General features: G+C 39.7%; 2 protein-coding genes across 5 annotated transcripts; both read right to left on the bottom strand.

The window, feature by feature from the left end:
• Window positions 1–2,506: 2,506 nt before the first annotated feature.
• Window positions 2,507–9,872, bottom strand: hsh2d (hematopoietic SH2 domain containing). Of its 4 annotated transcripts, none has more exons than XM_026305027.1 (7): window positions 9,204–9,872; window positions 7,040–7,103; window positions 6,584–6,745; window positions 6,001–6,090; window positions 5,728–5,893; window positions 5,153–5,392; window positions 2,507–4,616 (listed from the first exon to the last, which is right to left on the bottom strand). In XM_026305027.1, exons 3-7 carry the CDS (start codon window positions 6,706–6,708, stop codon window positions 4,170–4,172), a joined length of 1,068 nt encoding a protein of 355 aa, XP_026160812.1. In that variant the 5' UTR covers window positions 6,709–6,745; window positions 7,040–7,103; window positions 9,204–9,872; the 3' UTR covers window positions 2,507–4,169. The 4 variants fall into 4 exon arrangements, with proteins under 4 accessions (XP_026160812.1, XP_026160810.1, XP_026160813.1 ...); XM_026305025.1 differs by having other exon boundaries at window positions 7,040–7,100; XM_026305028.1 differs by lacking the exon at window positions 9,204–9,872 and adding an exon at window positions 7,204–7,223 and having other exon boundaries at window positions 7,040–7,100.
• Window positions 9,873–9,908: 36 nt separating this feature from the next.
• Window positions 9,909–15,413, bottom strand: LOC113129176 (ras-related protein Rab-8A). The gene is made up of 8 exons (XM_026305029.2): window positions 15,236–15,413; window positions 14,682–14,742; window positions 13,673–13,733; window positions 13,156–13,233; window positions 12,877–12,966; window positions 12,684–12,749; window positions 12,316–12,366; window positions 9,909–12,214 (listed from the first exon to the last, which is right to left on the bottom strand). The coding sequence occupies exons 1-8, from the start codon at window positions 15,357–15,359 to the stop codon at window positions 12,125–12,127; spliced, it is 621 nt and encodes a 206-aa protein (XP_026160814.1). The 5' UTR covers window positions 15,360–15,413; the 3' UTR covers window positions 9,909–12,124.
• Window positions 15,414–15,559: the final 146 nt, after the last annotated feature.

Genomic DNA, 15,559 nt, shown 5'->3' with positions numbered 1-15,559 from the left:
GGGGGGGCGGTGTTTAACAGCTTACCGTGGCCTGTAAAGAAACGCGTTACAAATCAAACAAACACTCTCCCAGGTGTTGTTGTTCCTGCCAACAATCCCGGGACCAGGTTGGGTGTTCTTCCTTATAAGGAACTGACAAACTATGACCCTGTTGGTGATTTTTAAAGAACATTCTGGGAAGTTATTCTTTTAAAGTCCAAACACTTCTTATTAAAATGCTCTGCTACAGGGATTTTAAAAAATCTAGAATATGCAATTATTCATTTGTCCATCATCTATACCCACTTACTCCTTAACCAGGGTGTTTGTGGTACATGCCTTGTCCTCTGATTTTCAGTGAGCACAAAGAAATACAGTGGGTACGGAAAGTATTCAGACCCCTTTAAATTTTTCACTCTTTGTGTCATTGCAGCCATTTGCCAAAATCAAAAAAGTTCATTTTATTTCTCATTAATGTACACTCAGCACCCCATCTTGACAGAAAAAAACAGAAATGTAGAAAGTTTTGCAAATTTCTTAAAAAAGAAAAACTGAAATATCACATGGTCATAAGTATTCAGACCCTTTGCAGTGACACTCATATTTAACTCACATGCTGTCCATTTCTTCTGATCCTCCTTGAGATGGTTCTGCTCCTTCATTGGAGTCCAGCTGTGTTTAATTAAACTGATTGGACTTGATTAGGAAAGGCACACACCTGTCTATATAAGACCTTACAGCTCACAGTGCATGTCAGAGCAAATGAGAATCATGAGGTCGAAGGAACTGCCCAAGGAGCTCAGAGACAGAATTGTGGCAAGGCACAGATCTGGCCAAGGTTACAAAAGAATTTCTGCAGCACTCAAGGTTCCTAAGAGCACAGTGGCCTCCATAATCCTCAATGGAAATAGTTTGGGACGACCAGAACTCTTCCTAGACCTGGCCGTCCAGCCAAACTGAGAGATCGTGGGAGAAGAGCCTTGGTGAGAGAGGTAAAGAAGAACCCAAAGATCACTGTGGCTGAGCTCCAGAGATGCAGTAGGGAGATGGGAGAAAGTTCCACAAAGTCAACTATCACTGCAGCCCTCCACCAGTCGGGGCTTTATGGCAGAGTGGCCCGACGGAAGCCTCTCCTCAGTGCAAGACACATGAAAGCCTGCACAGAGTTTGCCAAAAACACATGAAGGACTCCCAGACTATGAGAAATAAGATTCTCTGGTCTGATGAGACCAAGATTGAACTTTTTGGCGTTAATTCTAAGCGGTATGTGTGGAGAAAACCAGGCACTGCTCATCACCTGCCCAATACAATCCCTACAGTGAAACATGGTGGTGGGAGCATCATGTTGTGGGGGTGTTTTTCAGCTGCAGGGACAGGACGACTGGTTGCAATTGAAGGAAAGATGAATGCGGCCAAGTACAGAGATATCCTGGAAGAAAACCTCTTCCAGAGTGCTCAGGACCTCAGACTGGGCCAAAGGTTCACCTTTCAACAGGACAATGACCCTAAGCACACAGCTAAAATAACAAAGGAGTGGCTTCGGAACAACTCTGTGACCGTTCTTGACTGGCCCAGCCAGAGCCCTGACCTAAACTCAATTGAGCATCTCTGGAGAGACCTGAAAATGGCTGTCCACCAACGTTCACCATCCAACCTGACAGAACTGGAGAGGATCTGCAAGGAAGAATGGCAGAGGATCCCCAAATCCAGGTGTGAAAAACTTGTTGCACCATTCCCAAGAAGACTCATGGCTGTACTAGCTCAAAAGGGTGCTTCTACTCAATACTGAGCACAGGGTCTGAATACTTATGACCATGTGATATTTCAGTTTTTCTTTTTTAATAAATTTGCAAAAATTTCTACATTTCTGTTTTTTTCTGTCAAGATGGGGTGCTGAGTGTACATTAATGAGAAATAAAATGAACTTTTTTGATTTTGGCAAATGGCTGCAATGACACAAAGAGTGAAAAATTTAAAGGGGTCTGAATACTTTCCGTACCCACTGTATCTATTCTGAAGATGATGTGAAGGCATTATCCTGCAAAGTGAAGGTCACGCAACAGAATCAGGAAGAAAAACACATTTTAACTCAGTAATTTTAAATTGTGAACGTCTTTGCCTTTTGATAAATAGTTGTTATCAGCCAACAGTTTTTTTTTTATCCACATATTCATAAGTTCACTATTCACTGAGTTTTGTCTCTACCAGCTCAGTATAGCAGTAGTTAATTGTAGTTATAAGTAAAATGATCAAATCATGAAATATGATGCACTGGCAACAAGCAGCCTTGACTTTTCACTGTGGTATTACATAAAGGATCTGAATACCACCACTCCTTTATGTAAACCTGATGTGGTTTCCTGCCACTAGATGGTAGCCTGTAATGAGGGTTTAGCTGGGTTCGATCCAAACCACTGACACTATTAATAGCGTGAAATTGCTTCAAATTGAGGTATGAATAAAATTAATATAGAATAAAGATTTGCTAAAATAGAAGTAAGGCTTGAGAAATAGTTTTTTGGTCCTTTATTGCGAGCATTTACAGTAAATTGAGACATAAAAACAACTGACCAGAGATGGATTACCAAGTAATTTAGAAATCAAACCCACAGGTTTCACTGACGGTGCTTCACAGCATGCATCTCAGACCTTTTAGGTCTCAACAAGTCATATCTTTGCAAAGTTCAGAATGAGAAGTGAAGTGTGGAGGGAAAGGGGAACTGCACAGATGTAAAGCAGAAACAGGATGTTTGTAATTGTACATGCCTGGTATGGGAAAATAAAACAGTCTGTCCCTGTAAAAGTCAGTTCATCAGTCTGCTGAGTGATAATAATCTGCTGTGAAACAGAGGATTGGAAAAAAGTCGTAACAGCCCAAACTGGACACTTTTAAAGTATTGAAGTATTAGCACAGTCATGTATTGATAAATTATCTCGTCATGAACACAAGTGTGAAATGTGGCTACCACATGGTCTAGATGCTTCATAGCCATTAAACTATTAAAGGCACATGGCAAAGGCATGGTGCAGTACTTTCACAAACAAAAATGAGGATATTCCAAGTCCACATCCAAAGTCTGTATAAAGGGGAATTTGACTCATTTGTAAGTTTCTACCTGTGAAACAAATTTGACCAGTATCCAGCTTCCGTATCTCATTGCAAACACCAGAGCTGGATCGTTCGGCGCTGCAGGTCATCTCTCCTTGTATCCAAAGCAGCTGATATCAATCTTGTCATTTCTGATTTACATAAACTGCATAAAACTTCCTCCTGCTGCCTTCTCTCAGTTGATTGCATTTTCCAAAGAGTCAGACATTGTGCACAAATATTTAACCAGGTGATTTAGCTTCAGCTGGATGTCTATATGCAGTAGATTGCATTAGTTGCATTACATCTTATATAATGTTTGTCTGTAACAAAAAAAAAGAAGCCTTCACACATCACTGGTGTAATCACTCATTACAGTCACATGAAGACAGCAGTTTAAACTATTTTATCATTTTAACTGCATTTGTTTATATGTAATGACAGTCCACAACGCCAACATTCAAACATCTGTAGTTTTCATTCGTCGATGTAAAGAAAAAGGAGAGGTAGCTTGTGCACCATCTAATCTTCCAAAGATTTCAGTGTTTGGAAATGCATTTGTTCACTTTCTTGTCTTGAGAAGACAAGGCTGTACTGAAAACATGAAACTACTGTATATCCAGCAGCTCATTCGCTTTTTCAGCTTCACCAAAACTGGAAACCAGATGGCAGATTCTGTCTAAAGGTAACAGGTAAGGGACAGGTAGGCAGGTAATTCTGCCTCCTGCTAAAACCAGTTTATTTCCTGGGTGAGTCCAGAAGCTTCCTGGAGTCTTGAGGACCCTGGGTCTGGCACATTGACCCCCCTAAAACCAGACTCATTTTTATGCTTTAGTTTTTAGATGGATTAAGCAAACAAAACATAACGTGTTCATTAATGAGCTTAGGCAGCTTTGGTAACGTTTGGAAAGAGCCAGGCTTCTGTGTCATTACAGATCTCTTAGGGTGAAAGTACAATATTCATCTCTTGGAACGTTCACTACTGAGTCTGCAGACTACCTCTCCTTTTCCTTGGTATGCTGCTTTTGCAGTAACGTAGTTAAAGTCCACAATCCAGTGATCGATTCATGTGCAAACTATTTTCTAATGAAGCAGCTGAGCATCAGTAACCTGGAGCAAAAGGAGGAGGTGGCTGGTACTCTTGTGGTAACAGTGTCACATCAATGCAAGTGAAGGGAAATGCTGTTCCATCAGTGGTCTGACTCTCTGTGACCTCCATGTACTCGCTGTCAACTGACTCCACATTAATCTCTGTGTATACGTGCTCCTGCGACGTGCTCCTCTTCTTTTGAAATTTCTTCTTCAGGTTCTTTAGGTTGGTAACGACTGACGGCTTCGCTTCCTGGTTCTTCACAGCGTGAATGTTGGCACCAGGTGGGTATTCGGTGACTGTGGGTGGACTGGGATGATCAGGTGCAGAGACTGTTCTGACACAAGCCAGGTTCTGCTTCACAGGCACACGACTGCGAGCAGGGACCTCGGGAGGCTGGTTGGCGAGAGGGTAGTCTGCCGTATATCTCTTCCTTGTCATTGGCACAGGCTGCAAATCCTAAACATAAAACACAGTGTAAATATTTATTACAATATAAAAAGACTTACTTACAGGAAAGCATGGTTTCTCTAAAACATTAGTACTCATGACTCCATAAGCAACTAATCAAGTTAACGATATTACTTAGGAGTTTAATACACCAAAGGTCAGGATGGTGTGAGAGTGACTGGACAAGATTTGATATATTTCAACATCAGTCTTTGATTTTAAAGTTTGTTAAATCCTGATTGGTGCACAGTGAATGTGATATCACCTGTTCTTTTCTTTATGCTTAAAATAAAAGCTGTCAAAATATATTTCTAGGGACTTTAGATTTCTATACAGAAACATTTCTGTGATTTAACTTCCAGCCTTTTTAATTCAACTCTAGTCATCATCAATAAAGATTTGGGCGTCAAACAGTTAGTACCAGGACTAACAGGATACTGCTTCCAATAAAACCCCTGAAATGTCTTGAGGACTATGATCAGAAAACAACTGGGGGTCTTTCATTTTAATCATTTTGAGAACAGTCGACTGAGGAGACCCATTACCGTGGGAGGTAGTGGGGAGTTGCAGTGTGGAAAGTTGTCATCCAGACTTGGATAAAGTCTGTTTGGTTGGCTGTTTGTCAAGTTATTTGGGCGATATGGAAGGGCAGGTGGGATATCTTCTAATAGCACTGTGTTCCTCTTGGTGGTTTGCATGGAGTTGTTTGGTAGCAAACTGGTATTAGGGCTTTGATGCCTTTGGGGAAACAGCAGCTCCGCATAGTCGGCCTTGTCATTTGAGCACTTACATTAGATGAGACAGGGAGAGAAAGAGACAACATTTTGTCATTGTTTTCATTTTGCACAGTTGCAAGCAGGTAAGTAAATACTGTGGTTTAGGAAAGTGAAGGAGACTGTTTGAACTCTAAATGCACGCACAGTAAATGACTAAAAGCAAATATATAGTACAGCTGGTTTATTGCAGTTCACACAGCTAAACTGACGTCATTTCAGATCATGCACTTAACATATCCAAATGCACTACAATAACCTGCAAAACACACACATCTATAATGTATTGACCAGCTTTTAAAATGAAGCACCTGTATTCAGGAAGGTTAAGAAACACATTTTCAAACCTGTCCACAAGCGACAGTCAGCACCTCGGTGAAAGGCATGATGGGAGTCCTACGGTGGAAGTCGACCAGGTCCTGCAGAAACCGGTGACACCTGTTCTCCCCCACTACAATATAATGTCCATCTTCCAGCACATCAATCATGAAATGTCTGCAGCGGTCCTCAGCACTGAGGAGTCAGTAGACAAGAGGGAACCAGGCAGAACTTTGAATCATCAGACTGATTTGTGAATTGAAACTGTCAAAAATTAAAGTAAAATGGATGAAATCACTCACCGATATGAAAGAGTGTAACCAATCCTGCTCTCACTGACTCTGATGAGAAAGTAGCCAGGAGGCTTGGATTTCAGCAAATCCTCTGCAGTCCTGGAATAAGCATAAGTCATTAAAAACAGAAAAAAGCTGCTCTGAAGTTCTTACATAGGTACAAGGAAATCTGTGTTTGTGATTTTGATTTTTTAGCCACCACTTAAAGAAGTGCGCTACATGTTGCATGTCGGCTTGGGGTCAAATAAAATTTTAGCCATTGTTTTATTGTTTTGGTTGTCAAACACTTCCCGAAACGTATTTATTACTTCCGAAAATGTGACATTTTGGACGTTGAAGAGTCTTCCTTGTTTGTTTTACTTAGTCACATTTGTTTTTTTTTTCTATTTTACTAGTATTTTAATCTGACACTGAAAAAAACAACACATTATATAGACACAAAACATCCAATTATGTTGGTCTGTAGCAATTTTATATGTGAAATATCTAAAATCAATCACTGCCTGCTGGGACACTAATATCTATATGACCCTCACATTGTCACTGTTTGCCTTCACCTCATCTTCATCTTCACGTTCATCATTCAACTTACTTCCTTGTAATGATCCCATGAAACCATTCTGGGACTATGCCATTTGTGATCACAGACTGGACCTGGGAGTTTGTGAACCAGGTGAAAGCATCATGTTGTCCTTGTAACAACTGGCTTTGCTCCATGATCCTGGGAAACAGCTCATCTATTCCCCTGTTGTCCCTGTTGGAAAAATCAATGACAACCTGCAGATGTATCACTCACAGTTCATATATAAGTACTGTATGTCCTGAGTATGTTCTCACTGCATATACACACAGAGTACAAACCACATTCTGTTCATTCTGTGTAACAAACCTGCTTCAGTGCAGTTTATTCAATAAATCTTACATTTGGCATTTAAATACTTAGAAGACTGAGACTGGTTTTATAAATAGGACTCAATCATGATGCCTTTAAGGTTCCTAAAAAAAGACAAAGCTCACTTCAACATAGCCCACAGCAAAGATTACTCACCGCGTCTGGCAGCTCTGTGAGAAAATGACACTGTAGCGCAGGGTCACCTGACGACACCTGTCTACTGGGGCGGAGACAAAACACCAACTAAGCAGTAACACACACATTTAGAAAGAACATCACAGAAAGTAGTCAAAAAGAAAAGACAGCGTAGTGTGGCTCACCAATTAGCCAGTTGTCCTGTATTGGCTCACACAGCAGGTTAATGGTTATGGTTAATGTTTGTGGTTATGTATTTGGGTTCTACAGGAATGTGGCCTACAAAGATATTCACACAAGTGTTTAACAGTACAAAATAAAAGTCTCCTGCCCTCTGTGACCACTGCTTAACATAACATCTACTATAGTATCAGTAAGTACTGAGGAGGGAGTTTATACAAGTGGTTATAATTCAATAAGATCTTTTCATTCTCAGTGTTTGTCTCCATTTTAATACACACTGATCACGTATATAACCAATAAATTATCTTGACCTTTGTACTTTTTTTTGTCAGAGAATTACGGGAATGGCCACAGTATCATTGAGCATCATCTGTGAGAAGTAATTCAATCCCACAGCCCTGCAATAAACAGCATATTTGTGTAGTTAACCCAAGGTTAATAAAGGAAGATTTTGTTGGTTTTTTCAGACAGGACTTTTTCTCACACACACACACACACACACACTTGGTCTCATTAATACCTGGACGTTACCCAAACCACAATCTTCATCTGGCCATAGGGCATTTGGGATTTCAAGCATTTTAAGCTTAAGCAGTGAAAATAAGGGATGGGCACAAGCTGCTCTGGTGACTCATGAGGGTGGTTTGATAACAATTAGGCCACTGCTGCACCCTGGTAACTTCCTGTTTCTGAGGCTTTTGTTGTTGTTCTATTGAATTCTGTTAAAATAATGTACATCAACGTCACACACTATTTAAACCAACTATTATCAGATATATTTGTTCTTTGTTGGCTCTCTGATAATGATGTTAATACCTATATTGTGTTACACAGAATGTTATTAACATTATTACTGATGACATCTTAAATGTTTAATGAACTGACTTGGGGGAAAATAAAGAACCAATCTAGCAGGTTTTCTTCCCATATGATGTCAAAACAAATGGTCAGTGAACACAAACAATCCACATGCACAAAAGCTATTTAGAGGCTGCAGTCTACTGAAAGGGCTTTATAAGTCACTCCTGAGCATTCAGCCCTAAGGTGTACTGAATACCACATATTGATTAGTCTGCTGAAAACAATAAATGCATGTGAGAACACAAATACTTTAAAACAAAGTCTCCGAGGATGTTTTTACAAGTGAGAGCACCTCGAGGTGACTGAACCGAAGCCGAGGCTTGTGATTTACTGAATGTTTTCTCAGGCAAGCACTGTACCTTTGAGCCAGATGCTCAACATTTGCATTTCACAGGCTAAAAATAAAGATACGGGACTCTTCGGGGTAGAAGATTAATTTGCAACACAAAACTACATGCTGACTGTAGACCAAATATAATCCTTACATCGTATGGCAACATGTATAAGATGGACGTATGAAATGAACCATATGCCTAGAAATTACACAAACAATTATAAATAAAAAAAAATAAAAACATACTTCAATGAGAAAACCTGATTTCAGCATACAAAGTTACTGAGCTAGCCTTCAGGTGCAATCAAATCATGACTGGCTATTCTGTTACAGCATTTTGCTTAGTTGCTAATGCTCAGTGGTTAAAGGTTACACTGCTGCAAATCAGTCTGACAATATGGAAGTAAAGTCCTATTTCCAGCTGTAGGCCTATGGGAGTAAGAGACAGATATAGAGGTTTGTAATGGGCCACATGGTGGAGCCACTGGTCACATGTAACAAGTACTTTCCCATGCGACATCTGTGTGCCAAGAGAGATTTCCTCAGCATATACATGATGGTTATATGCACTTTTTTGCAGATCGCCATTCAGATAAAATATTTATTAAAACAATCATTTAAAAAAATGTTAATTTACACCAGATTACCAGGCTGAATCCTTGCTACCATGTCCTATGTTAGTGAAGTGAAACTAAACATTTAGAGAGCTGTAGTGACTTTTTTCCCCTTGTCTGAGAAACGGATGTAACAACAGGACTCTAGTCAAAGTGAGAATGAAGCCTCACAATAGTTACCAGACTGACTCACCGGCCACACACTGTAAATGTCCCACTTTGACCACATAGACACTGTTGGCTGGATGAAATTAACTTAAAAGGAACTGCACAGCATCGTATTGTCTGTTATTTTCAATGCACGGGCCTAATCATCCCGAGACTCCAACTGTCGCCATCTTTGTTGTGACCAGTTGCCATGGTTACACATCACGTGACTGTGAGCTCCATTCATATTTTGACCACAACCATTAATACAGCTGTTGTTCTTTAGTGAACATCAGGAGGAAGATCTAGACGGTCGACTGCCAACATGAAATATATCACTTCCTTTAGATAGCGCCTGGATTTACATCCAACTAAAGGTTCAAATGTCAGAACTGTGTGCAAACTGGGAGGAAATGTGTGGGTGCTGTAAAACTGCTGCTCACAGACTTTGTATCGGTGCCAACAGCTCATACTTTACCCACAGTCACAGAATAATTAACAGAGAAAATCTTGTTGTGGCAGCAGTCCACAGACTCTAAGGCCTTTTCTTCTGGTCTGAAAAAAAAAAGCTGTTTCCCTCCAAGAAATGATGCAATAACTCTCACTTTCGATTTACAATGGTGAAAAATCATTTCTAAAAAAAACAGTGTCTCATGCCTGACTTCAAATGAAAACTTATGACTTTTAAAAACTGATATAAAATCACAGAAATATCCACTAACTTTCAGCAATGACATTAAGTTCACTAAAGTCTTTTTAAGAATCTCATTTTTAATAAATCATCAAAAGTACAATATCTACAAAAGGTGTAGATCAGTAAGATTTTGAACCTACAGTACAATCATTGTAGATCTTATTTACAATTGCTGAATTGTTTAATGTATTTGCCAGGAAACCCATCAATGATCACTTATCAAATCCAAATTTATTTGAGGACTGCTCAACACGTGTTAAGTGAGAACTGGCAGACCTGAAATAGAAGTAATTTAAAAATGAATCAAAGGGACTGAGCAAATTTTATAGATCAAATTTAAGCTAATCTTAGTATAAAAACTGCATAATTTTATCTGCGAGAGCCAGTTTAACCAATATAGTGCTCACACTATTGGGTTAAGATGATCAAAGATGGCAATTATGATTCAAAACCACAGGATAACATCTATACACAACTGGATGGACATCTCAACACCAATAGGAAGGATTTGCTCTCACTGTAAACCATCTGAGGTAATTTTAACCAGTTTTAAGTTCATTTCCTATTTTTATACCCAGACTGCTTAGCAAATACAATAAAATCTGGAATGACAGCAGAAAATAAAATGGCAAGGATCCTTTGCACATTCTTATACTCGAATAAAGCTCATCAAGTCAAATGTGCAAAGCTTTTTGAGGCTTTCTACACACCCAGGATGCATAGTTCAGGTGGTCATGATACTGGGCTAAAGAAGAGGTGGAATATCTGGAAAGCGAAGAAGAAGCATTAAGAGAAAGACACTGGGTGAAGGTGGGACAGGCGAGGCATCTGGAGTTCCCAAAAGCATCAACAGTGATGCAAATACATACATAAAAAGCTGGATAAACTGAAGCATCCACTAATAGAAAGATTGTTAACAGGAAACATCTCTAGGTCATAGTTTTTTGTTTTTTTTTCAGTGCTCAGATGATTCAGGAAGCCCAGATACATGAAAAACATGTGCATGCATATTCTTTGCTTTCAGTTAAGACTCGCAACAAACACAATCCACAAATCTTTTTTTACAGAAAGGTCAAAAAGTGCATAATCAATAAGAACATAAAAGGGCACTTTGACATTTTGGTGCTATGTTTTGTTTCACTCCATAAATACTGCTACAGCATAGCCCCTGTCCAAGGCCCAGAAAACAGTTGTCTACATGTCCCCCCATTGGAAATGACAACTGGCAGACGTACAAACGCATAAAACAATGATTTCATCGTCGCTGTGATACCTTCGGTGCAGCTGCTTTGTAACTGCATTGCCTCCAGGTGTTAGGGCTAGGTACTGCTAGTCCAGCTGCTGTTGCTGTTCCTACAAACATCTAGACGATGAGGACAGCAGCTACAAAAGGAATATGTGCCCTTACAAGAAGCATAGATTAAGAAAGCAGCCCATACTGCAATGATGCAAATCCTTAAGACAGACAAATCTGGGATCTAAATATACTACATTGCACATTGAAGTTATCAAAAGAGAAATAATGGAATGTTTCAGATTAAGAAATCAAAAGAGTAGGAAGACAGAGGACCGATAAACCCCACTGTTGATATGAAGAGTAAAATGTACTGGCACTGATGTCTCTATATGGTGAATCATCATCAATAACAGGTTTACATGTCGGTTTAACCTAATGTGGATTAATAACAGAACTTTAGGCCACCCAGTCAGTACACACACGTAGTGTTTAAAAAAAAAACACACACACAAACACACTGATCTGGGACTGTACTCGTATTATCTTGGAAGCATAATCTGACCTACTTTTAGGGATAATGACTAAATGAGACTTCACTGAGTGAAAACAAAACATGTAGGCATCGTATTATTATTACTAAGATAACAACCTGTGCACAAGGAATGATTACTTACAAAAAACAAATGGGCAATAACGGTTTGTTTGTTCTCATGGTGTTATAATGGAGAAGTCTTTAAAAATCAGTAAAAGTTAAAGAATTAAGTTGAAACAAAGGAGCAACTGTAAAAAATAGATAATATTGAGCATGTAACAGCGGCCACAGCAATTAGATCCACAGGTGTCTAGGGAAGACTGGTAACCCAAGGCAGTGACATGTATTTTCAAGCAATAAGGAAAGATGGAGGAAGACGAGTGAAGGAAGGTTTAAAAAAAAAAAAAAAAAAAGAAAAATAAAGCGATTAGAGTGTGTGCTGTCCAGTTCTGTCCAGTGGGGGACACAGTTAAGGCGACGGTGGATGCCGACACTCCCGATTCCTCACAGGAGCGTGCAGCGGAAGAAACTGCTCTTTTTGGGCTGTTCTGAAATCTTTACTCCTTGACTGCTGCCCTGTGGGTTGTTGCCCTCCTACGATACACACGGATAAGAAACTATAAATACTGGTACATGACACAACAAAGATCCAATGTTGTCAGTTTTATAAAAATGAAGATTCAATTTATTCTTACCAGCTTCTTGTCCATTTTTGCTTTGATGTCTCTGGCGAGGGTTAAAAAGGCCTGCAGACAAAAACAGGGTAGCAAATGAAATCACATTAACAGCTCTAGAATGGGACCATTGGTTTTGGACTACGAAGATTGTTAGTTTACATTATAGATACAAAAAAAAAAGAAAGAAGAAATTTCATCTTTCTTTTTGTCAATAATTCTATTTAAGAGAAAAAACAGTTTGACATCACATGTTCACTGCAAACTCACAGATTATTTGGTTACATTTTCATTATGGCTGTAATATCCTGGTTTAATAGGATTATTGTGTTGGACTGGCTGAGTTGCTGATTAGGGTTTTCAGCTAAAGAGGATCACTCAAAACTCACATTCTCCACATTGATGTTTGCCTTTGCACTGGTCTCCATGAACTTGATACCGTACTCCAGTGCCAGCTGACAACAGGAGGAAGGAGGCACAATCAGTTGTCAGAAGAGTATTAATGTTCTACAAGGCAGTGAAGATCAAATGTGCTTTTTAAGCAAATTCTCACTGCACTCATTTGTCAGATTTTTTTCCCACCTTCTCTCCTCTGTCTTTGGACACCTGTCGCTTGTCATTGACGTCACATTTGTTCCCAAGGACCATCCTCTCCACATCTGCCGAGGCATGCTGTGGAAGATAAACTGACTGTGGTGAACATCAAGAAAATGGCCGGAATAAAACGTCTGTGAACTTCAAGCTTTCTGTATATACCAAACTGAAACGCTCAGTCACAGATGAGGTTAAAAGCAATATTTGTACAAAGGAAGGCATACACATCGATACAGGCCATGATGCAGCATACATAAAATACTTTACCTCTTCTATATTACGTATCCAGTTCTTAATGTTGTCAAAGGACTTCTCATTGGTAATGTCATACACTAACATGATCCCCTGGAGAGTTCATAGAGGATAAGACACAGGTTAACTCAGCAGCAAGACAACAAATAAGTCTCATATAAGTCCAAATAAACTCCTAAGAAACTGTGTGTGTAATGTGGTTTTTCATTTTGTCTGACATCCTTTCTTAAGGATGGATCAAGTTAAAACATTGTACTTGAAAACAAAGTCAACTAGGGTTAATTAGGTTTCTGATGTAAAATGAGTAAACACTAGGATCCAGTTTAACTTGAACTAAAGGAGAGACTAATAAAAATACCATGCCAATGCTCCAACCACACCTCCTAGCTATGTTCAAAATTAATAACAATAACAATATGAGGTGTGGTTGTAGTACAGATTCAAGCTGCAGCGCACATACTTGAGATGGCCACTTCAGACTCACATCCCAGAGATAATCTACACTGTTTTATTAACTTTAACACCAACTTACCATGGCTCCTCTGTAATACGCTGTTGTGATGGTTCTGAACCTCTCTTGTCCTGCTGTATCCCTTCACAGAAAACACATTTCTTAACTTAGCCTTGCAGAACTCAGCTAAAATGAGCCATACTACACTACGCACATCACTATATGTCCTCATGATTTAGAGGCAAAGATAAAATATTGGGGGAAAATGCTGTAACTCTTGTCTTACTGACAGCAAATTTTAAGATGAGGCTGTGAGGATACAGGGTGCACCTGGTGTTGGTCAAAATATAGCTCCAATGCTAAATGCTTTTAAACCACAATGAGTCATTATTTCCTCATACAAGTAGCAACACATTTACATATCTGTTTTCCTCCTGGGTCCAATCTTTGTGCAAGAGTGAATGTATGACAAGCTACAAGGGCTGGTATTTTCTTCTACATTTTTTGTATGACATACAAAACCACAAGCCACAAATACTGCCAGAGGAAGACACAAAAGCAGCGGGCACTGTTAAAGACACAGTTGTGCCCAGTTTTATAACAGTGTGATACAAAATATAATATTGAAGATTATAAAAAACCAGGTAGGGACATACACTACCAGTCAAAACTTTGGACAGACTTTCCCATTAAATTCAGTGGGACCGTGTGTCCAAACTTTTGACTGGTACTGTAGTTAATTATTATATAACCATGAATACTTAAGCAATAATACTGTGTTTTCATTTAGTGATACTGCCTCATCATACCTTTAAAAACATACCACTCTGCATGTTGGACTTATTTAAACAAGCACAGGTAGAGTTAACTGTCCTGTTGTTCATTAATAAAATATTCTCAGCTGTCTGTTTCTTGTCGTTCTGCAGACTAAAGGTACAGACTGTAAAAATGCCTCTGAAAACCAGGCAGTACAACCTTCATGCTGGGACATTTACTGCATAAAACACTTCATCTCTGTGTACAACAATCATGGACTTAACCACGTCAGTCAATCTGTGAAGTGGAAGCATGTGATATTTTTCCTTCATACCATATCTGTAGCTTGATCTTCTTCCCATCTAATTCTATTGTTCGGATCTTGAAGTCAATACCTGCAAGAAAAGTCACATTATTCGCCCACGTTAAGCACAACAAATGCTGGGTGGAGGTCTGTTAGGCTAAACCTGCTGACAGTTTGAGTGGAGCTCTGGGGTTCATCATTCCCTAGGACTGACAGTCGTAATGAAACACGACAATGCTAATAAATGCTAGCTGTCTGACAGCTCTGTAGCTCGTTAGCTCCCAGGCTAACGTGTGGATAATGCTAACTAATGTGTAGCTAACGTTAGCGTAAAAGCTCGGCAGAGGCACACACGTATGTAGAGCAGGTTTTCGGGAGGTTTTTAAGCTTCACTGAAAGTGGAAATATTATTTACGGTTGTGGAAAAAGCCACGATGACAAGCCGGCTGAGCCGCTTCCTGTTTAGCCGCTAGTACAACACGAATGCTAGCCAGAAAAGTTAGCAGCAAATTAGCATGACGGGATGGGCTAGTCCTGAACCACTTTTGGACCCAGACAGTCCCGATAGTCCGACTTTTACCCACCTATAGTGGAGATAAACGTTGAGTTGAAAGCATCTTCTGAAAATCTGAATAGCACACAGGTCTTCCCGACGCCAGAATCGCCGATTAAAAGTAGTTTAAACAAGTAATCGTACGTCTTCGCCATGTTATTAGCAAGCTTACTACTCCGGATATCCCGCCCGGTGTGGAGACAGAGACGTCACCACTGTGCGCTCAGCTGTGGACAAATCATCTGCCACTCTTCTCTGTCGTCGTGGCAACGGAAGTCCACTGACATCCTCGTTGGGTGTGCTCGTTTTAATGTCTATGGTCATCCGGAATAGGAATTGTGTTTTTGTGCTGTAG

This window comes from Mastacembelus armatus, chromosome 4, assembly GCF_900324485.2.
Source record: "Mastacembelus armatus chromosome 4, fMasArm1.2, whole genome shotgun sequence".
Classification (NCBI taxonomy): domain Eukaryota; kingdom Metazoa; phylum Chordata; class Actinopteri; order Synbranchiformes; family Mastacembelidae; genus Mastacembelus; species Mastacembelus armatus.
This window is presented reverse-complemented; position numbering and strand designations above follow the sequence as displayed.